This window comes from Oncorhynchus mykiss, chromosome 21 (genome assembly GCF_057628025.1).
Source record: "Oncorhynchus mykiss isolate SJ-2025 chromosome 21, ASM5762802v1, whole genome shotgun sequence".
Taxonomy (NCBI): Eukaryota; Metazoa; Chordata; class Actinopteri; order Salmoniformes; family Salmonidae; genus Oncorhynchus; species Oncorhynchus mykiss.
In genome coordinates, this window is record NC_143042.1 from 33,863,513 (window position 1) to 33,885,702 (window position 22,190).

Consider the following 22,190-nt stretch of genomic DNA (forward strand, 5'->3'; position numbering starts at 1 on the left):
GCTAACATTAGCCACACCTCAAACTATTCACAGACTTTGTGGCTGGGTTATCTAATGGGAAAAACGTTAGCTTGGCAGGCTCTGGTGCTTTCTTGCTGTGGGCTCAAAACTAAAGAGAAAATCATGTCTGCTTGCTCTATTTGTGTAGTACCTTGTCTGTTCTGCTTTTTTTTCTTCTTTTTTTTCTTTTTCAACTTTTTATTTTATTTTTTACTTTTCGACATGTTCTCTGTATTGTAGGTTATGGGTTTTGTAACTTTTACCACCTTGGCTTAGTGCTAGCATGCTAGCTGACTGATATCTGGAATCTATTTTTAGGGATTTCGGCCCGGTGAAGCGCCCACCTCCCCCTCACTTTGGCAGCTAACTCAGTCTGCACTCACTTTGGCAGCTAACTCAGTCTGCACCCTTTTAAAAGTTTTACCATCAGATGGGGCCCCAAGCATCAGTCTGTAAGTCTCTCCTCTATTTATATTTTAGTTGTGTTGTGGTGTGTTAGTTGTGTTCTAGCTGTTGGGCTCTAGCTTGCCAAGCATAACCATGGTGGTTGGCTAGTCTGGCTAGGCTAATAGCTAGTTGGCCAAATAGCTCATGTTAGCTGTCGAACACTTTAATGTAGCTGTAAGCTAGGTGTTTATAGCAAAAGTAGCTATAATGTTCACTGGAAAAAGCTCTTATTGGTTTTACACTTTGTTTTAATAATGTATGTCAGATAAGCCTTGTTACCACTGCCTGAATTGCTTTATCATGGATGTTTTTTTTTTTCATTTTTCATTCAGTGCTAACGTAACATTAGCAGGCTGGTAAGGCTGAACGTTAGCAGAATAGTAGGGCTACTGTTAGCAGGCTAGTTGGCTAGCAACCTTGCAAGTTGATTTGTAACAATACATTCATAAAGTGTTTGCTTGTAAATTGGCAGAAAATATCATTAAAACCAGTAGTGATGAGTGCCAACAATTTGGTTTAATTTAAAGTTGTACATTTTAAGTTATTTCTGTTGGAGTTTACATGATAGGGAATAGGCTCTTGCCTGGTCCTCCATATGACATCTGTCGTGGAATAATCAGAATTTGTTGGTAACATATGTAAGATGTTTTATATTCATCATATGTTTGTAAGTTACATCTCATCAAGAATGTTATTTTTGTATAATACTGTGGCAGGGTTGCAGTTATCTGTTCTATGTCAAGACTAAGTTGCATGGGCCGCAGAGAGGGGAGAGGTCAAAGTATCATCATGTGTAAACATATCTCTTGGCTCCACAATGTCTGTGTGCCAGTCAGTGTGTCTCTGTGATCTTGTCAAGATAGGATTGGTTGTATTTAGAGTTGGTTGTATCTAAATGACAATTTGATATATGCCTGTTGATATGGAGGGTTGGTTTATGGTTCTGGGGTTTGAGTAAGGAGACAAAGCTGAACGATGAATTATGCCGATGCTGTCTTATCCTGTGTGTGTCTTTGCTATAAAGGACCTCATTTGAAATGTGGAAGGGGCTCTCAGAGAATTCATGGTTAGACACTGAATTGCCTGAGAGTCACAGGATTGTGATAGAGCTGATATAATTAAAGATGGACTTTGATAACTAACTCTGACTTGTGTGTGGTTTGCGCTCATGATTTGGTAAATAGAGGAAATTTCCACGACACATCACACCCCAGAAAAATATTTTTCGACATCGGAATTCTGATCGATTTCATGTAATAACTCCAAAAAATTAAAAATAAGGTAGAACTTTGCATAGGGACTTTGATGTGTATGCTAATGCAAATGCATATGTTACATGTGGTTACGTTTATGCTACCTACCCTTTAATGCTTCAGCTAGTTGTAAAGTAGTCTAGTTGTAAATCTCATGCAAACAAAGAAACAGGTTCAGGTTTATTTAACATAATTGCACATGTGCAAAACACACGTAAAAGGTGATGTAACAGAGTGAAGGTTCTTCTTTCGATCCCTGATTCCTGTAACAAGTTCCAGTGCTGTATCTGCCTAGACATCTTCACTAACCCTTTCTCTATACCCTGTTGCCACAACTTCTGCCTGGCCTGTGTCAAAGGCTACTGGGACACCAGCGACCGCTTTGAGTGCCCCCTCTGTAAGGGTTGCTTCCGCCGCCGACTCGAGTTATGCATCAACTGTGCTTTAAAGGACTTCACAGAGCACTGTAAGGGATCGCTGAAGGTGATAAATGGCATGTATTGTGTTTATACAGTCGAAGTTGGAAGTTTACATATACCTTGGCCAAGTAAATTTAAACTAAATTTTCACAATTCCTGACATTTAAACCTCGTAAAAAATGTCCTGTCTTAGGTCAGTTAGGATCACCACTTTATTTTAAGAATGTGAAATGCCAGAATAATAGTAGAGAGAATTATTTATTTCAGCTTTTATTTCTTTCATCACATTCCCAGATGGTCAGAAGTTTACATAGACTCAATTACAATTTGGAAGCATTGCCTTTAAATTGTTTAACTTGGATCAAACGTTTCGGGTAGCCTTCCACAAGCTTTCCACAATAAGTTGGGTGAATTTTGGCCCATTCCTCCTGACAAAGCTGGTGTAACTGAGTCAGGTTTTTAGGCCTCCTTGCTCGCACACGCATTTTCAGTTCTGCCCACTAATGTTCTATAGGATTGAGGTCAGGGCTTTGTGATGGCCACTCCAACACCTTGACATTGTTGTCCTTAAGTAATTTCGCCACAACTTTGGAAGTATGTTTGGGGTCATTGTACATTTGGAAGACCCATTTGCAACCAAGCTTTAACTTCCTGACTGATGACTTGAGATGTTTCTTCAATATATTCACATAATTTTCCAACCTCATGATCTATTTTGTGAAGTGCACCAGTCCCTTCTGCAGTAAAGCACCCCACCAACATTATGCTGCCACCCCCGTGCTTCATGGTTGGGATGGTGTTATTCGGCTTACAAGCCTCCCCCTTTCTTCTTCAAACATAACGATGTTCATTATGGCCAAACAGTTCTATTTTTTTTTCATCAGAACAGAGGATATTTCTCCAAAAAGCCTTTGTCCCCATGTGCAGTTGCAAACCCTTGTCTGGCTTTTTTTTGTGGTTTTGGACTAGTGGCTTCTTCCTTGCTTAGCGGCCTTTCAGGTTATGTCAATATCAAACTTGTTTTACTGTGAATATAGATACTTTTGTACCTGTTTCCTCCAGCATCTTCACAAGGTCCTTTGCTGTTGTTCTGGGATTGATTTGCACTTTTCGCACCAAAGTACGTTCATCTCTAGGAGACAGAATGCGTCTCCTTCTTGAGCAGTATGACGGCTGCGTGGTCCCATGGTGTTTATACTTGAGTAGTATTGTTTGTACAGATGAACATGGTACCTTCAGGTGTTTGGAAATTGCTCCCAAGGATGTACTTGTGGAGGCCTACAATTCTTTTGGCTGATTTATTTAGATTTTCCCATGATGTCAAGCAAAGAGGCAGTGAGTTTGAAGGTAGGCCTTGAAATTCATCCACAGGTACACCTCCAATTGACTCAAATGATGTCAATTAACCTATCAGAAGCTTCTAATGACATCATTTTCTGGAATATTCCAAGCTGTTTAAAGGCACAGTCAACTTAGTGTATGTAAACTTCCGACTTCAACTGTATATTATATTTCTATAATTATTAATATTATTATACATTTTTATATTATCTTATAAAGGTCAAAGCCCGGCAAGCGGAGGAAGACGATTATCTAGATATAGGACTATCAGTGGCACAGTGATCCCCAGGGCTCAATCCTGAGCCCGATGCAGTTTCCTGCAATTTCTGCACTGGGACGAAGCAGAAGGCTGTTAAGTCCTGTCTTGTGTGCCAGGGGTCATACTGCAAGACACACCTGTGGCCTCACCAGAGAGAGCCGTCCCTCCAGATGCACAGGCTGACAAACACAGCAACTTTCACCACGCCCGCCTTGTGCAGGAAGCACGAGCGGCCCCTGGGCCTCATCTGCAGGAACAACCAGGAACAACCAGTGTGTGCGAGGTGCACCGAGACAAGGGCCCCAACACTATTCCTATGGAGAGAGAGAGAGAGAGAGTGCAAAAAGATGGGAGCAAGTTGAACATAGCTCTAAATATTAAAAGCTGTATGATTAACTTCATAATAAAACATTATACCTGCAAGCTTTAAATAAAGTGTTACTAAATTGTATCTTGTCAATTCAGGCACATACTCTCCAACAAATGTGATTTTCAGTGTTATCCAAAGACATTTCCAGTTTTACAGGCTAGTAATCCTACAGTTTCCGGGTTTTGTCTTCAGAGACTTATGAAAAAGACTGAAGGAGATTTGCTGAGGATGGTTCAGGACAGACTGAGTAAGATGGATGAGATCAAACACTCAGTGGAGATCAGCAGAGTGAGTTCTCATGATAAGCATCCTGAATGTTATGGGGTACCCAAGGGCTCAACTCTGGGTCCATTAAAATTGTATTAATTCAATCTGGTTTGATAAATAATATTCATTAAATATACAGTACCGTAAGCTCAGTAGAGTGAGTTCTTATGATAAGCATCCTGACTGTTATTGTTTTCATCTATGTGGGGTACCCCAGGGCTCAACTCTGAGTCCTCTGCAGTTGTATTCATTTAACGTGGTTTGATGAATATGCAGGACTTCAGCAAGAACACTTGTTCAAAACCATTGTCTTTAATATTGCATTATTTTCTATTTTCTTTGGTCTTGTGCTGAAAAAGAAATAAGCCAGGCTTGAGAGAAGCCAGGCTGAGCTCATCAAGGTGATTGAGGAGAAGCAGCAGAGAGGTGGGCTGAGGGGCTAATCAAAGAGCTGGATCAGGAAATCACTGAGGTAAAAAACAAAAGCACTGAGCTGGAGCAGCTCTCACACTGAGGACCAACAACACTTCATACAGGTCAGTGTCTCTTTTATCTCAATACTGATACATTGATATAACATGTCATTTTGTAAACTGACTTTGCCTTTCTAAATTTCCCTAGATGGGATAAATAAAGTTATGTTAATAAATTGAATAGAATTGAAATGAACTGAACTTAAATGGATCGTTCCCCAAAATTACAAAATGACATAATGGTTTTCTTAGACAAGGTATGACAGTAATCCATGCTTTGGTTAAGTTTACTTGGCACTGTTTCCATGGTTTACGCCTGTGCCGGGCCACCTGAGAGACAAGCCCAAGAAGGTGGGGGTGTTTCTGGATTATGAGGAGGGATTGGTCTCCTTTTATAATGTGGAAAATAAGGCCCATATTTATAGTTATAGTTGGTGTGTCTTCACCGAGACCCTGTATCAGTACTTTAGCCCGTCTCCATGGCGGAGGAAAGAACACAGCCCTGTTTGGTGGAAAGGGCTTATACAGTTGTTAGGTCTATAGTCCCCCCCGTGGTCCTGTCTATAGCTTGTGACGTTGTTCTGAGACTGTTGTCTGACTGGAGATCGTCTCTCAATTCTGGCCAGAAATAGAAATAACTAACTCTACTGATGGACGGATAAAAAAAAATGTAATCAACATTTTGTAAGCACGTAAGGTCAAATTACTGATATATATATTCTTATTCTACTGTGAGAAGTCTATATTCAATTCTTACATTTTTCTAAATCTAAATCTAGATGCGCAACAAGTGTAAGCAAAAATCACCTTTTATCAGTAGCTCAATGGCATTAAAGGGAACGGGAAAGGATAGAGAATGGAAAGAGGATCTGAGATGATGGAGAGAAGAGGGAGGAGTGTGGAACAGGTAGGCGTTTGTGGGGGAGAGAAAACAGACGATTTATGATGGTTGTGATATGATTAAACGTCTGTTTGAACACAGGGGTTCCCTGACAGAGAGAGAGAGGGGAGGAGATAGGGAGAAAAAGAGAGAGTTGGAAGGAGAGAGGGTGGGATGAGATCGAGGAAGGAGAGAAAGGGAAGAGAGGGGGGAGAGGTGTGAGAGTGGGTGAGTGAGTGTGTGAGAGAGAGGTGGGGAGGGGGAGAGAAAGTGTGAGTGAGAGAAAAAGAAAGGGAGAGAGAGAGGGAGAGGGAGTCGGTGAAAATAGAGAGAAAAGAGACAGAGAAAGGGGAATCTGCCTCTTGGGACAGAGTAACTTCCACGTCGATACAGGAAATATACTAATCGTAAAAGGTAAGATTTAACATTTCGTTTTTCTCACTGTTGTAATTATTATATATTTTTTCCTGCTATACACAAAAAAACTAACATTTTCCATGGTAATGTGAGATGTTTTTTTGAAAATGGTTCAATATTGTTGTCATGACATATTTCAGTCACTTTACTACTCTTTCATTTATGTTTTCTGTAGTAATCTTTGTCAATAAAGATAACATTTTCCACATGGGGCAAATATAGACGTCTTATGTAAAACTGCTAATTTTGAACTGTGTGACCTTCACCATCCAATGAGCTTAAAGGAATTTAGACAATGGGGAACAATGGGGAAATGTACAGTTTCTATGTGTATTTTGTATATAGATAAATATATGGAATTGCAAATACATGGGTGATTACGCATGCGTGCATCTATGTGCATGTGTGTGTGTGTGCATGCATGTGTGTGTGTAAAGGAATGTGAGGAGAGTGTGTCCTACAGATGGTAGCTCAGAAGTGATGATGCAGGCCTCTCCTCCTCTCTCCCCTCCCCCTCTCCTGCCCTCCTCCTGTGTCCAGCTGGCTTCTATAGCCTCAGCCCCCTCTCTCCCCCCTCCCTCTTTAAGCCAATCCATTAAACTATCCCATATTCTACCTCCTCCTCCTTTCCTTCTCATCCCTCAATTCTTTCCCCATCTACACCACCCAAAAATTGAACTATCGTTTACATTTGAGCACTACATTCACTTTAGGCCTGCTTCAAGAGTTTGTCTAGGATACCTTGATATTTTAATGCTGTATACTATGATTCTAAGACTTTAGACTGTCTTCCTCAGTGAATACATTTCTGTTCTGAATCTTTATCTTTGGCAGAGTCAAGGTTGGCCTGTGAAAAACCACCTGACCAACTCCACTGAGACTTGTATTACAAATCTTCTAAAACAGGTCGGGAACCTGGACAAACTTGGCCGTACCTGCAGGAGGTTTGGGTCGTGGCCCAAAGGTGGGTTTCAAGTGATCGGGCATACAACATCCACCATTCAGATTCAGTGGGTTTGGATCAATTGACCATCTGGGATTCAACCTTTCAGAGCCAACTGAAGATTCCGGAAGGATTTAAACTGTGGTCTAGCTGATTACCGTGTGGTTTAGACAAGACTGAAAAGACAGACATTGGTTTACTGAAATTTGTCTAGTATTCACAAATGATTGTTTCTTTCTACTGAAACTGTGTGGGAAACTGACATTTCCAACTGTGTCAAAATTGAAAAACCAACATCCAAAGAACACCCAAGACCTTACAACCATTTGAGACAATATGCAACGCCTTCCTCTTCCTTGTTCATCTTTGCCCCACCCCATAATAACACTTAACCACGCCCTGTTCCTTGGACTAATTTTAATCCTCCAATGGGGTCCCCTGGGGGCCAGAGCTCAGAATGACACTGAGCCAATCGTGTTGGAGGGGAAGTGTCTGGTGGTTTGTGACTCCACCCCGTCGTCGGAACCGTCGGGTAACGCGTTGGGGATGTCGGTGCGGTCAGGGGCCGGTCGAGTGGCGTTCTCCGCTGTCCGGAACACTAACCACGAACCCTCTGAGATGAGCAACCGTACCATGACCATCTACTTTGACCAGGTTAGTGAGACCATACCATGACCATCCAATAGACTGAATAACTGTGGTCAACTTTTATATGATAAAAAAGTCAACTTTTGTCAACTTTTATCAACTTGTTTCTCTCCCTCTCCGTCTCTCACCCCTCTCTTTCTCCCTCTCGGTCCTCCACCTCTATCCCTCTCTCTCTCCCCCACCTCTCTCGCTCCGTCTCTTTCTCAGATCCTGGTGAATGTGGGCAGCCATTTTGACCCAGCACGCAGCATCTTTGTGGCTCCCAGAAAAGGAGTCTTCAGTTTCTGCTTCCATGTGGTCAAAGTATACAACCGACAGACAATACAGGTAGGAGTTACACATGAAAACACAAATAATATTACCACAAATTGATGTATATTTTCTCTCTCTCCCATCCAGTGGAGGCTCATCAGAGGAGGAAGGGGAGTACCGAGTGGATTTCATAAAAATAAAATAGTATAACATTCAAAAGTTAGATAATAATACTAAATATATTCACGTCACCAAGTTATTGATTAAAACACACTGTTTTATAATGGTCTACTGTAGCCTCAACAGCACTCTCTGGGGAAGCACCATGGTGTAGCCAGAGGACAGCTATTTTCTGTCCTCCTCTGGGTACATTAACTTCAATTCAAAACCTAGGAGGCTCATGGTTTTCAGTTTTTACCCCCTTTCTTAGACATACATCCTCCAGACGTCCTCCAACCTATCAGAGCTCTTGTAGCATAAACTGACATTGTCCACTCAATCAAAGGGTCAGATAATTAATCTAGTACTGAAAGCATAAGCTACAGCTAGCTAGTGATGCAGTGCATAAAATGTGGTAAGTAGTTGACTCAAAGAGAGAGAAAGACAATAGTTGAACAGTTTTGAACAAATTAATGAAAAATTAAGGAGAAGCAGCACATTCACATTTGGAGCTAATACAGCTAGCTAATTTAGCCTACTCAAACACCTGGCTCAAAGATAGAGGAATGCTATTTATGTTAGGGAGCTGGCTAAGGCTATCCAACACTGGAACTTTTCCAAGTCAAGGTAAGCTTTCGGTTTTGTTCATCTATTGCCACAGATTTGTTGGGTTTACCTGCACATTAGTTCTAGTAGCTATGTTGACTATGATGTTAGCTAATATGGTGACATTGACAACGATGTAGGCTGTGTGCAGCAGTTAGTGGTTATGCTATGAAAGTTATTTTTGCCTGGCCACAGACAGCTGTTGTGTGGTGCACAGAAGTCCACTAGCGAAGGGAAAAGATGAGAGGAGGAGAGTGCATAGATGCAATAAATAATTATACAATGAGCAAAGTGATGATGCTGTTCGTATGTGGGTGCTATAAAAGTGAACTGTGTGTGCGGGTGATCAGGGGTGTATTCATTCTGCCGATTATGTTTTTTTTTTTTTTTATCTAAAATGGAAGCAAATGGAGCAAAACAGGGATAAACCTACCTGAAACTATTGTTTGCAATTGTTTGGAATAATGATTACACCCTATATCCACTAGATGCAATGTGCAATGCCGTATTGAATGTGTCATTATTCCAAAACATGCATTGTGTTTGCAACTAGGCACTAAAGCAATACTACAAAAAGATTACTATGTTTGGGGCAAATCCAATACAACACATTACTGAATACCACTCAACATATTTTCAAGCATGGTGGTGGCTGCATCTTGCTATTGGTATGCTTGTCATCGTTACGGACTGGGGAGTTTTTCAGGATAAGAAACGGAATGGAGTTAAGCACAGGCAAAATCCTAGATGAAAACATGGTTCAGTCTGTTTTTCACCAGACACTGGGAGATGAAATCACCTTTCAGTGGTGCAATAATCCAAGATGACAGTAAATGTTCCTTAGTGGCCGAGTTAAAGTTTTGACTGAAATCTATTTGAAAAACTATGAAAAGACCTGGAAATGGTTGTACGGCATTGATCAACATCCAAATGTTGCACAATCCTGGTGTGTAAAGCTCGTAGAGACTTACCCAGAGAGACAGCTGTAATCACAGCTGTAATCGCTGCCGAAGGTGATTCCACAGAGTATTGACTCAGGGGTGCGAATTATTTATGAATTTAATTTTCTAGAAATTTGCAAACGCTTCTAAAAACAAGTTTTCATTTTCAATATGGGTAGATGGGTGAGAAATAAAAATCAATTGAATCCATTTTAAATTTAGGCTGTAACACAACAAAATGTGGAATAAGTCCAGGGGTATGAATACTTTCTGAAGGCACTGTGCGTTCGTAGGCTACGTTGTAGCAACCTCGTGATGGCTATAGGAAAGAATTTGAGTATCATGTAGTAGCCTAAACCTACCAATGTTACATTGAGCTTGGTGAATGGAATATGAATGACGGTCATCCAATATGCTGTAATACAAATAAGGCCATGCTCATAAAAAATTAAAAAATCATCATCCCTAATCTTAAACGACACCGACTGCCACTTCTTCCTTCCTATCTCTCTCTCTCTCGGTCCCTCCCTTACGGACAAAGCGATTTGGGATCACTGCTTTCACTGGTGACCAGGACATAAAGCCTTGTTCACACTGCAGGCCTTAATGCTCAAATCAGTTATGCTTTTCAAATCTGTTTTGAAATACTGACTGTCCAAACAGCAAGTTACAAGTGACCAAATTGGATTTGTGTGTGTTCAGACAGCAGTAATATGCTGACATGGCTATGCTAGTAACAAGGAGTGTGTGCACAGTGTTTTAGGCTGATTGCTGATGGTGCTCGTGCTTCCTATAACTCAGAAGTTATTTTTAAAAAAAAAATGTTTTGTATTTAACTAGGCAAGTTAGTTAAGAACAAATTCTTATTTACAATGATGGCCTACTTTTAAACCCCCACCAGCCAAACCCTCCCCGAACCCGGGCGATGCTGGGGCAATTGTGCGCCGCCCTATGGGACTCCCGATCACGGCCGGTTATGATACTGCCCAGGATCAAACCCGGGTCTGTAGTGACGCCTCTAGCACTGCAATGCAGTGCCTTAGACTGCTGTGCCACTTGGGAGGCCAATGTAGCAAGCTAAGGTGACAACAATGCCTGCCATGGAAGTTTCCCAGTTGCTTTGAATGTTCAAAATCATAGTGTAAGAGTACTTTTAAAGCCTCACTGGATAAGATGATTCATTTTTCAAAACAAGTACTTTTTTGGCAAGCCACAGCAGTCAACTAGTTAGCTAGGTAGCTGTTTAGCTTTCTAGCACATCCACTAATTTGTTTGTAAATAATTAACAAGCTCGTTAACTACGACATGTTCTTGTCAAACTGTCAACAGAGTAGCTAGCAAACAAGAAGATATGCCAAATAAGAGTTTAAAAAAACACTTGAGGGCAAATAAATCAGATTTGTCATATGACCAGGAATCAGATTTGTATCGGACATCAAACCACCTACGAAGGTGGTTTGAAATGTGGCTTTAAATATCTGATTCCATGTGCGTTTTGGCTCTTCAGACTGCAGGAAAAATATTCAAATGTAAAATAATAGGATATGAGTCACTTCAAACTGCCAATGTGAACAACGCGTTACTCTCTCTCTCCCCCTCCCTCCCACCCCCTATGCCTCTATCCCTCTCTCTCAGGTGAGTCTGGTATTGAACGGACACCCGGTGATTTCAGCATTCGCCGGGGACCAGGACGTGACCAGGGAAGCAGCCACCAACGCTGGGTTGGTTACCATGGAGAGAGGAGACAAGGCTTATCTCAAACTGGAGAGAGGGAACCTGATGGGGGGATGGAAATACTCCACCTTCTCTGGGTTTCTGGTGTTTCCTTTGTAGAGAGTGAAAGAGGGAGGGAGAGTAAAAGAGAAAAAGAGAGAGGGTCAGGGGAAAGGCAAGCAAGGTGACACAGGGTAGACATCAAGTAAGGACACAGCTAGGGTTAGGAGGACGAGTGTGTATGTATGAGAGCTACAACTCGCTTTGTATCTGGAAAATCCTGAATGCTACGATTTTTGAATGCACTTTTAAATACACTGCTCCATTATTTAAATGATACTGTAGTGTGTCCAGTTTATGCTTGAATATTCATGTAATATGTGTTGGCTTTTGTTGTCTGCATGCAAATAATTGTACGTGCTAATAAAAAGGTTTGGTCATACAGTAAATATGGGGTTTTCTTCAAGGTGATTATCACTAGCTGAAACAATTGCTCCTCCTTTTCTCCATTAGGAAGAAAATCTGACCCTGAATCAGTGATTAGGGGAAACTTTCATTTTCTCCCAGCGGTGCATCTGTTAGTCCTGTAAATAGCGCAGCCACCTTCAACGCCCAGAGAGGAGGATTCTGGGTAAGGGCTCATGCGGCTCGTCCTGGTGGATCCGGTGACAGATGGGAGTTTTGGCGAGGGCCGTGTGTGTATGTCTGTGTGTGTGTGTGTGTGTGTGTGTTGCCAGGAACCTGTGGGGTTCACACCGTACACTGTCACAACCAATTTGTTTCGCTGCTCGAATACACAGTGGAGGAATGTTATAAGCTAATAGGAGTGCTTTGTTCATTCTTCATAGACGTGTGTGTGTGTTACTACATAGGAGGGTGTAGCAGAGGCATGTGTTAGCACATATAGGAGTGAGTGATTATGGAATTGTGTTACTATCAAACTTAATATATACAGATACACTTCCCTGTTACTGTTGGTACTATATGTACAGTGGGGAGAACAAGTATTTCAAACACTGCCGATTTGTGAAAATCACATTTGTATGATTTTTAAGTAATTCATTAGCATTTTATTGCATGGCATAAGTATTTGATACATCAGAAAAGCAGAACTTAATATTTGGTACAGAAACCTTTGTTTGCAATTACAGAGATCATATGTTTCCTGTAGTTCTTGACCAGGTTTGCACACACTGCAGCAGGGATTTTGTCCCACTCCTCCATACAGACCTTCTCCAGATCCTTCAGCTTTCGGGGCTTTCGCTGGACAATATGGACTTTCAGCTCCCTCCAAAGACTTTCTATTGGGTTCAGGTCTGGAGACTGGCTAGGCCACTCCAGGACCTTGAGATGCTTCTTACGGAGCCACTCCTTAGTTGCCCTGGCTGTGTGTTTCAGGTCGTTGCCATGCTGGAAAACCCAGCCGCAACCCATCTTCAATGCTCTTACTGAGGGAAGGAGGTTGTTGGCCAAGATCTCGCGATACATGGCCCCCTCCATCCTCCCCTCAATACGGTGCAGTCGTCCTGTCTCCTTTGCAGAAAAGCATCCCCAAAGAATGATGTTTCCACCCCCATGCTTCATGGTTGGGATGGTGTTCTTGGGGTTGTACTCATCCTTCTTCTTCCTCCAAACACGGCGAGTGGAGTTTAGACCAAAAAGCTCTATTTTTGTCACATCAGACCACATGACCTTCTCCCATTCCTCCTCTGGGTCATTCAGATGGTCATTGGCAAACTTCAGATGGGCCTGGACATGCGCTGGCTTGAGCAGGGGTACCTTGCGTGCACTGCAGGATTTTAATCCATGACGGCATAGTGTGTTACTAATGGTTTTCATTGAGACTGTGGTTCCAGCTCTCTTCAGGTCATTGACCAGGTCCTGCTGTGTAGTTCTGGGCTGATCCCTCACCTTCCTCATGATCATTGATGCCCCACGAGGTCAGATCTTGCATGGAGCCCCAGACCGAGGGTGATTGACCGTCATCTTGAACTTCTTACATTTTCTAATAATTGAGCCAACAGTTGTTGCCTTCTCACCAAGCTGCTTGCCTATTGTCCTGTAGCCCATCCCAGTGGTATGGCTTCTCCCCTGCGTATATTCTGCAAGTTCCCTGACATTTCTGGGGGGAATGGCCCTAGCCCTCACCCTCCGATCCAATAGGTCCCAGACGTGCTCAATGGGCTTGAGATCTGGGCTCCTTGCTGGCCATGGCAGAACACTGACATTCCTGTCTTCCAGGAAATCACACACAGAATGAGCAGTATGGCTGGTGGCATTGTCATGCTGGAGGGTCATGTTAGGATGAGCCTGCAGGAAGGGTACCACATGAGGGAGGAGGATGTCTTCCCTGTAACGCACAGCGTTGAGATTGCCTGCAATGACAACAAGCTCAGACCGATGATGCTGTGACACATCGCCCCAGACCATGACGGACCCTCCACCACCAAATTGATCCAGCTCCAGAGTACAGACCTCAGTGTAACGCTCATTCCTTCGACAATAAACGCAAATCTGACCATCACCCCTTCGCCCCAGTCTGAGAGCGCTCTGGAGTAGGTTTTCATCAAGGATCTCTCTGTACTTTGTACATCGTCTTTAGGTGCCTTTTGGCAAACTCCAAGCGGGCTGTCATGTGCCTTTTACTGAGGAGTGGCTTCCGTCTGCCCACCCTACCATAAAGGCCTGATTGGTGGAGTGCTGCAGAGATGGTTTTCATTCTGGAAGGTTCTCCCATCTCCACAGAGGAACTCCGGGGCTCTGTCGGAGTGACCATCGGGTTCTTGGTCACCTCCCTGACCAAAGCCCTTCTCCACCGATTGCTCAGTTTTCCTGGGCAGCCAGCTCTAGGAAGAGTATTGGTGGTTCCAAACATCTTTCATTTAAGAATAGTGGAGGCCACGGTGTTCTTGGGGACCTTCAGTGCTGCAGACATTTTTTGGTACCCTTCCCCAGATCTGTTCCTCAACACAATCCTGTCTCGGAGCTCTACGGACAATTCCTTCACCCTCATGGCTTGGTTTTTACTCTGACATGCACTGTCAACTGTGGGACCTTATATACACAGGTGTGTGCTTTTCCAAATTATGTCCAATCAATTGAATTTACCAAAGGTGGACTCCAATCAAGTTGTAGAAACATTTCAAGGATGATCAATGGAAACATAGCTGCCCGGTGAGCTGCCCAGTGACACGAGCTAAACTTCTTCTATGCTCGCTTCGGGGTAAATAACACTGAACTGCATGAGAGCACCAGTTGTTCTGGTGTGTGATCACGCTCTTTGCAACCAATGTGAGTAATATCTTTAATCAGGTCAACATTCACAAGGTTATTTTTTATTTTACCTTTATTTTAACTAGGCAAGTCAGTTAAGAACAAATTCTTATTTTCAATAACAGCCTAGAAACAGTGGGTTAACTGCCTTGTTCAGGGGCAGAACGACAGATTTTTACCTTGTCAGCTCAGGGATTTGATCTTGCAACCTTTCGCTTACTAGTCCAACGATCTAACCACTAGGCTACTTGCCGATTACCAGGACAAGTACTGCGAGGATGCGCTGACCAACTGGCAAGTGTCTTCACTGACATTTTCAACCATTCCCTGTCCGAGTCTGTAATACCAACATGTTTTAAGCAGAACACCATAGTACCTGTGCCCAAGAACACTAAGGTAACCTACCTAAACGACTACTGACCCGTAGCACTCATGTCTGTAGCCATGAAGTGCTTCAAAAGGCTGGTCATGGCTCACATCAACACCATTATCCCAGAAACCCTAGACCCACTCCAATTTGCATATCGCCCCAACAGATCTACAGATGATGCAATCTCTATTGCGCTCCATACTGCCCTTTCCCACTTGGACAAAAGGAACAACTATGTGAGAATACTATTCATTGACGACAGCTCAGCATTCCAACACCATAATGCCCTCAAAGCTCGTCAATAAGCTATGGACCCTGGGACTAAACACCTCCCTCTGCAACTGGATCCCGGACTTCCTGATGGGCTTTACCCCCAGGTGGTAAGGGTAGGTAACAACACATCCACCGCGCTGATCCTCAACACAGGGGCCCCTCAGGGGTGCATGCTCAGTCCCCTCCTGTACTCTCTGTTCACTCATTACAGCACGGCCAGGCATGACTCCAACACCATCATTAAGTTTGCCGAAGACACAACAGTGGTAGGCCTGATCAACAACAAGGCAGCCTACAGGGAGGAGGTCAGAGATCTGGCCGTGTGGTGACAGGACAACAACCTCTCCCTCAACGTGATCAAGACAAAAGGGATGATTGTGGACTACAGGAAAAAAGAGGACAGAGCACGCCCCCATTCTCATCAATAGGGCTGCAGTGGAGCAGGTTGAAAGCTTCAAGTTCCTTGGTGTCCACATCACCAACGAACAAACATGGTCCAAGCACACCAAGACAGTGGTGAAGAGGGCACGAAAAATCCTATTCCCCCTCAGAAGACTGAAAAGATTTGGCATGGGTCCTCAGATCCTCAAAAGGTTCTACAGCTGCACCATCGAGAGCATCCTGACTGGTTGCATCACCGCCTGGTATGGCAAATTCTCCGCCTCCGACCGCAAGGCACTACAGAAAGTAGTGTGAACGGCCCAGTGCATCACTTGGGCCAAGCTTCCTGCCATCCAAGACCTCTATACCAGACGGTGTCAGAGGAAGGCCCTAAAAACTGTCAATGACTCCAGCCACCCTAGTCATAGACTGTTCTCTCTGCAACCGCATGGCAAGCGGTGCCGGAGCGCCAAGTCTAGTTCCAAGAGGCTTATAAACAGCTTCTACCCCCAAGCCATAAGACTCCTGAACACCTAATCAAATGGCTACCCAGACTATTTGCATCCCCCAACCCTATTACACCGCTGCTACTCTCTGTTGTTATCATGTTATCATCATGCATAGTCACTTTAATAACTATACTTACATGTATACAGTGGGGCAAAAAAAGTATTTAGTCAGCCACCAATTGTGCAAGTTCTCCCACTTAAAAAGATGAGAGAGAACTGTAATTTTCATCATAGGTAGACTTCAACTATGACAGACAAAATGAGAAAAAAATCCAGAAAATCACATTGTAGGATTTTTAATTAATTTATTTGCAAATGATGGTGGAAAATAAGTATTTGGTCAATGACAAAAGTTTATCTTAATACTTTGTTATATACCCTTTGTTGGCAATGACAGAGGTCAAACGTTTTCTGTCTTAAGTCTTCAGAAGGTTTTCACACACTGTTGCTGGTATTTTGGCCCATTCGATCCATGCAGATCTCCTCTAGAGCGGTGATGTTTTGGGGCTGTTGCTGTGAACACAGACTTTCAACTCCCTCCAAAGATTTTCTATGGGGTTGAGATCTGGAGACTGGCTAGGCCACTCCAGGACCTTGAAATGCTTCTTACGAAGCCACTCCTTCGTTGCCTGGGCGGTGTGTTTGGGATCATTGTCATGCTGAAAGACCCAGCCACGTTTCATCTTCAATGCCCTTGCTGATGGAAGGAGGTTTTCACTCAAAATCTCACGATACATGGCCCCATTCATTCTTTCCTTTACACGGATCAGTCGTCCTGGTCAGCTCTTTGGTCTTGGCCATAGTGGAGTTTGGAGTGTAACTGTTTGAGGTTGTGGACAGGTGTCTTTTATACTGATAACAAGTTCAAACAGGTGCCATTAATACAGGAAACGAGTGGAGGACAGAGGAGCCTCTTAAAAGAAGAAGTTACAGGTCTGTGAGAGCCAGAAATCTTGCTTGTTTGTAGGTGACCAAATACTTATTTTCCACCATAATTTGCAAATAAATTCATAAAAAATCCTACAAAGTGATTTTCTGGATTTTTTTTCTCATTTTGTCTGTCATAGTTAAAGTGTACATATGATGAAAATTACAGACCTGTCTCATCTTTTTAAGTGGGAGAACTTGCACAATTGGTGGCTGACTAAATACTTTTTCCCCCCACTGTATATTTCCTCCACTAACCAATGCCCCCCCCCCACTAACCAATGCTATTGTTATTTTACTGCTGTTCTTTAATTACTTGTTACTTTTATTTCTTATAATTATCCATATTTTTTAAAAACTGCATTGTTGGTTAGGGGCTCGTAAGTAAGCATTTCACTGTTTTGACTACACCGGTTGTATTCGGCGCAAGTGACTAATACAATTTGATTTGATTTAACAGGATGCACCTGAGCTCAATTTCGAGTCTCATAGCGAAAGGTCTGAATACTTGTGTAAATAAGGTATTTCAGTTTTTTAAATTATTTTATACATTTGAAAAATATCTAAAAACCTGCTTTTGTTTTTGTCATTATGGGGTATTGTGTGTAGATCTATGAGTAAAAAAATGTATTTTATCCAATTTAGAATAAGGCTGTAAAGTAACAAAATGTGTAAAAAGTAAAGGGGTCTTAATACTTTCCGAATGCACTGTAAGCAGAATTCTATATAATTATGATGCAAGAACCCCCCCCAAAACTGTGCCTCCCCATCAATTTCAACTGCCCCCTTATTCATAGCTGCGGGAAGAGCATGACTTAGCCACAGAGGATCATGAGCTTCTTTTAAAGCTGTAGATTGTTTCAAATCACAAACGAGTAGGCTTATATGTCTTGTTAGGAAGCCCGCAATTAGGGCATCTTGTGTAGCTGATTGAGATGTTGCTCTCCAGAGTGCACTGATCTCCAGAGTGCACTGAGTATCTCACCAGTAGTAAATGTACCTTTAATCCCTGTCATTTGGTAACATTAGTTTCTGTTAATACATGGATTAATTAGGCCTACAGTAATTTACGTTGTTGAATTGAATTGAATCTATTTGGGTAATAGACATATACAACAAAATGTACAATGTGGACCCAGAGGATAGCACTTAACAAAGTATGGATTCAATTGTTTCCAAATTGGTCCTCGATGGCAAAAGTAATACCCCATTGAATGATTAAAAGGCAAGACGAAATTACAAACAACCATAAATACATGAATTTATATTGAAATCCTTGAAACTATTCATTGCACTTTTCCCTAATCTTAAAAAACAACCTATTCATTGCACATCATCCCTAAACTAGGAAACAATCTATTTATTGAATATCATCCCAATCTTTCAAATAAATGCTAAATGCATGCTCTTCAACCGATCGCTGCCCGCACCTGCCCGCCCGTCCAGCATCACTACTCTGGACGGTTCTGACTTACAAATATCTAGGTGTCTGGTTAGACTGTAAACTCTCCTTCCAGACTCACATTAAGCATCTCCGATCCAAAATTAAATCTAGAATCGGCTTCCTATTTCACAACAAAGCATCCTTCACTCATGCTGCCAAACATACCCTCGTAAAACTGACTATTCCACCGATCCTCGACTTCGGCGATGTCATTTACAAAATAGCCTCCAACACTCTACTAGCAAATTCGATGCAGTCTATCACAGTGCCATCCGTTTTGTCACCAAAGCCCCATATACAACCCACCACTGCAACCTGTATGCTCTCGTTGGCTGGCCCTCGCTTCATATTCATCGCCAAACCCACTGGCTCCAGGTCATCTATAAGTCTTTGCTAGGTAAAGCCCCGTCTTATCTCAGCTCACTGGTCACCATAGCAGCACCCACCCGTTAGCACGCGCTCCAGCACGTATATTTCACTAGTCACCCCCAAAGCCAATTCCTAATCAGGCTGCCTTTCCTTCCAGTTCTCTGCTGCCAATGACTGGAACGAATTGCAAAAATCACTTAAGCTGGAGACTCATATCTCCCTCACTAACTTCAAGCATCAGCTGTCAGAGCAGCTCACATATCATTGCATCTGTACATAGCCCATCTGTAAATAGCCCATCCAACTACCTCAACCCCATATTATTATTTATTTTTTTGCTCCTTTGCACCTCAGTATCTCTACTTGCACATTCATCTTCTGCACATCTATCACTCCAGTGTTAAATTGCTACATTGTAATTATTCGCCACTACGGCCTATTTATTGCCTTACCTCCCTAATATTACCTAATTTGCACACTCTGTATAAAGATTGTTTTATATTGTGTTATTGACTGTACTTTTGTTTATACCATGTGTAACTCTGTGTTGTTGTTTGTGTCGAACTGCTTTGCTTTATCTTGGCCGGGTCGCAGTTGTAAATGAGAACTTGTTCTCAACTGGCCTACCTGGTTACATAAAGGTGAAATAAAATGTTTAAAAAATGTATATATACATATATACATACACCTGACCAGCAGTAGGGGGCACAAGGGGGCAATCTCCAAATGAAAACTGCTATTAAAGCAGTTTCTACTATTTCTTTCCTTGGTCTCCAAGGGGAGACAAATGCCTGTAAAGACAAAACGTGCACCTCGCAGTACTGTTTACTCATGGGATTTTACAAGACATAACACTATCTTTGGTATTGTAACTGTGCTGGTTATACCATATCAATGTGGTATTTCATATAACCTGGGGCACGATCATTTAAGATGTCAAACATTTGATCGAGCTTAAGTTGTGTGACCTGCATTCTCTTGTTCAGCTTTCTTGATAGCCCACTATAGCAAGCAGAGCAGGCATAATCATAATGACACTGAATCAAGGTTGAGACAAGCAGTTTCTTGACTTTGATGTTAAAGTATCTAGTGTTACGATATAGAAATGTCAGTTAGCAGCAATCTTGTTTCCAGAAAGGGATTTATCTATGGACACACCAAGATAAGTTACAAGTTATAAGTTGTTTTGGCTCTCGAGTAGCGCAGTGGTCTAAGGCACTGCAGTCCATTGTTCAAATCCAGACTGCATCACATCTGACCGTGATCGGGTGTCCCACAATTGGCCCAGTGTGGTCTGGGTTTGGCTGGGGTAGGCTGTCATTGTAAATAAGAATTTGTTCTTAACTGACTTGCGTGTGACCTTTATTTAACTAGGCAAGTCAGTTAAGAACAAATTCTTATTTTACAGTGATGGCCAACCAGAAAACAGCAGGTTACCTGCAGAACAACATATTTTTACCTTGTCAGCTCATGGATTCAATCCAGCAACCTTTCAGTTACTGGCCCAACACTCTAACCACTAGGCTACCTGCCACACCCATTCATTGCAAATTTCCCTGATCTTAAAAAACAACCTACTTCATATAAAGGTTCAATTAAAAATGTTTAAAATTCTGCACAGTTTACCTTCATCTTGTTAGCCCCAAGCAATCTAAGTTTTGTTCCAAACAAAATTGATTAAGTTATTCTCACATGTAGTGACAATTTGTGTTCAGTCAACCAATCTCTTACATAAGGCAATTCCTTACTCAAGGTCTCCTCTAAGCCGTATCCTTCCCTGATACCAGTAACGCTGAGTCATCAGCATAAAGCAGGATTTTGCACTTTACTGTATCTAGCATATCATTTACATATATAAGAAATAAGAAGGACCCTAAAATTGATCCCTGCAGTATTTGTGACACCCTCCCACTCTGTCTGCCGTATTCTGTCTTTGTTCTTGTTCCTTATTAGGATGCCGGTGGGCGGAGTTGAGAGGGTCGTCAGCTTCATGGGAAACACCTGGGCCCGGTGTCTCCCAGGATAAATAAACCTCTTCCACATTCATGGGGGAGACTCTCTCCATGCAGACACCTTTGTAGATTGTGTTGTGGTTCTTGGTGGCCTTTTGTTTGTTTGCTTTGCCACCTTTCAACACCCTGCATTATCACATTCATGCATGCAAAACACTCACTTACACTACTGATTACTGATTACACACACACCATTGTATATTTTCCTTAGTTGCTTTAGTTAATAAATATATATTTTGTTACTCCTTATCTCCCTTTGTTACGGGCTTTGAGCCGGTTCGTGACATATTCCACAGGATATTTATTTGGCCTCTGACAGAACATCATCAACATTACAAACTTGTAATAGGCCTGATTACCAGCAATGATGAGACAGCCTACAGGGAGGAGGTGAGGGACCTTGCGGAGTGGTTCCAGGAAAATAACCTCTCCCTCAACGTCAACAAAACGAAAGGGCTGATCAAGGAACTTCAGGAAACAGCAGGGGGACCACGCCCCTATCCACATCGACGGGACCACAGTGGAGAAGGTGAAAAGCTTCAAGTTCCTCGGCGTACACGTTACTGACCATCTGAAATGGTCTACCCACACAGACAGCATGGTGAAGAAGGTGCAACAGTGCCTTTTCACCTCAGGAGGCTGAAGAAATTAACATTGGCCCCTAAGACCCTCACAAACTTTTACAGATGCACAATTGAGAGCATCTTGTCAGGCTGTATCACTGTATGGCAACAGCACCGCCCGCAACCACAGGGCTCTCCAGAGGTTGGTGCGGTCGGCCAACACATCACTGGGGGCACACTGCCTGCCCTCCAGGACACCTACAGCACTCGATGTCACAAGAAGGCCAAATAGATCATCAAGGACATCAATCACCCAAGCCAAGGTTGGTTCACCCTGCTACCATCCAGAAGGCGAGCTCAGCATAGGCGCATCAAAGCTGGGACTGAGAGACTGAAAAACAGCTTCTATCTCAAGGCCATCAGACTGTTAAATAGCCATCACTAGCCGGCTACCACCCAGTTACTCAACCCAGCACCTTAGAGAATGCTGCCTATAAACATAGACGTGGAATCACTGGTTACTTTAATAATGGATCACTAGTCACTATAATAATGTTACTTACATACTGCTTTACTCATTTCATATGTATATACTGTATTCTATTATACAGTTTTTTTGTCAATGCTACTCTGACATTGCACATCCTAATATTTACATATTTCTTAATTCCAAAGCATTTT

At 42.5% G+C, this 22,190-nt stretch overlaps 1 protein-coding gene and 1 pseudogene across 3 annotated transcripts; both read left to right on the top strand.

Annotated features, from left to right (window-relative positions):
* The first annotated feature begins 285 nt into the window (after positions 1-285).
* LOC110500831 (E3 ubiquitin-protein ligase TRIM16-like) lies at positions 286-4,170 on the top strand (annotated as a pseudogene). The gene is made up of 3 exons (XR_016490084.1): positions 286-452; positions 2,059-2,250; positions 3,750-4,170. The product of XR_016490084.1 is annotated as an E3 ubiquitin-protein ligase TRIM16-like (transcript).
* Positions 4,171-5,694: 1,524 nt separating this feature from the next.
* On the top strand, positions 5,695-11,837 carry LOC110500392 (cerebellin-1). 2 transcript variants are annotated; one of them, XM_021577738.3, is made up of 4 exons: positions 5,695-6,123; positions 6,961-7,723; positions 7,925-8,044; positions 11,311-11,837. In XM_021577738.3, the coding sequence occupies exons 2-4, from the start codon at positions 7,406-7,408 to the stop codon at positions 11,506-11,508; spliced, it is 636 nt and encodes a 211-aa protein (XP_021433413.1). In that variant the 5' UTR covers positions 5,695-6,123; positions 6,961-7,405; the 3' UTR covers positions 11,509-11,837. The 2 variants fall into 2 exon arrangements, with proteins under 2 accessions (XP_021433413.1, XP_021433414.1); XM_021577739.3 differs by having other exon boundaries at positions 5,818-6,123; positions 7,033-7,723.
* Positions 11,838-22,190: the final 10,353 nt, after the last annotated feature.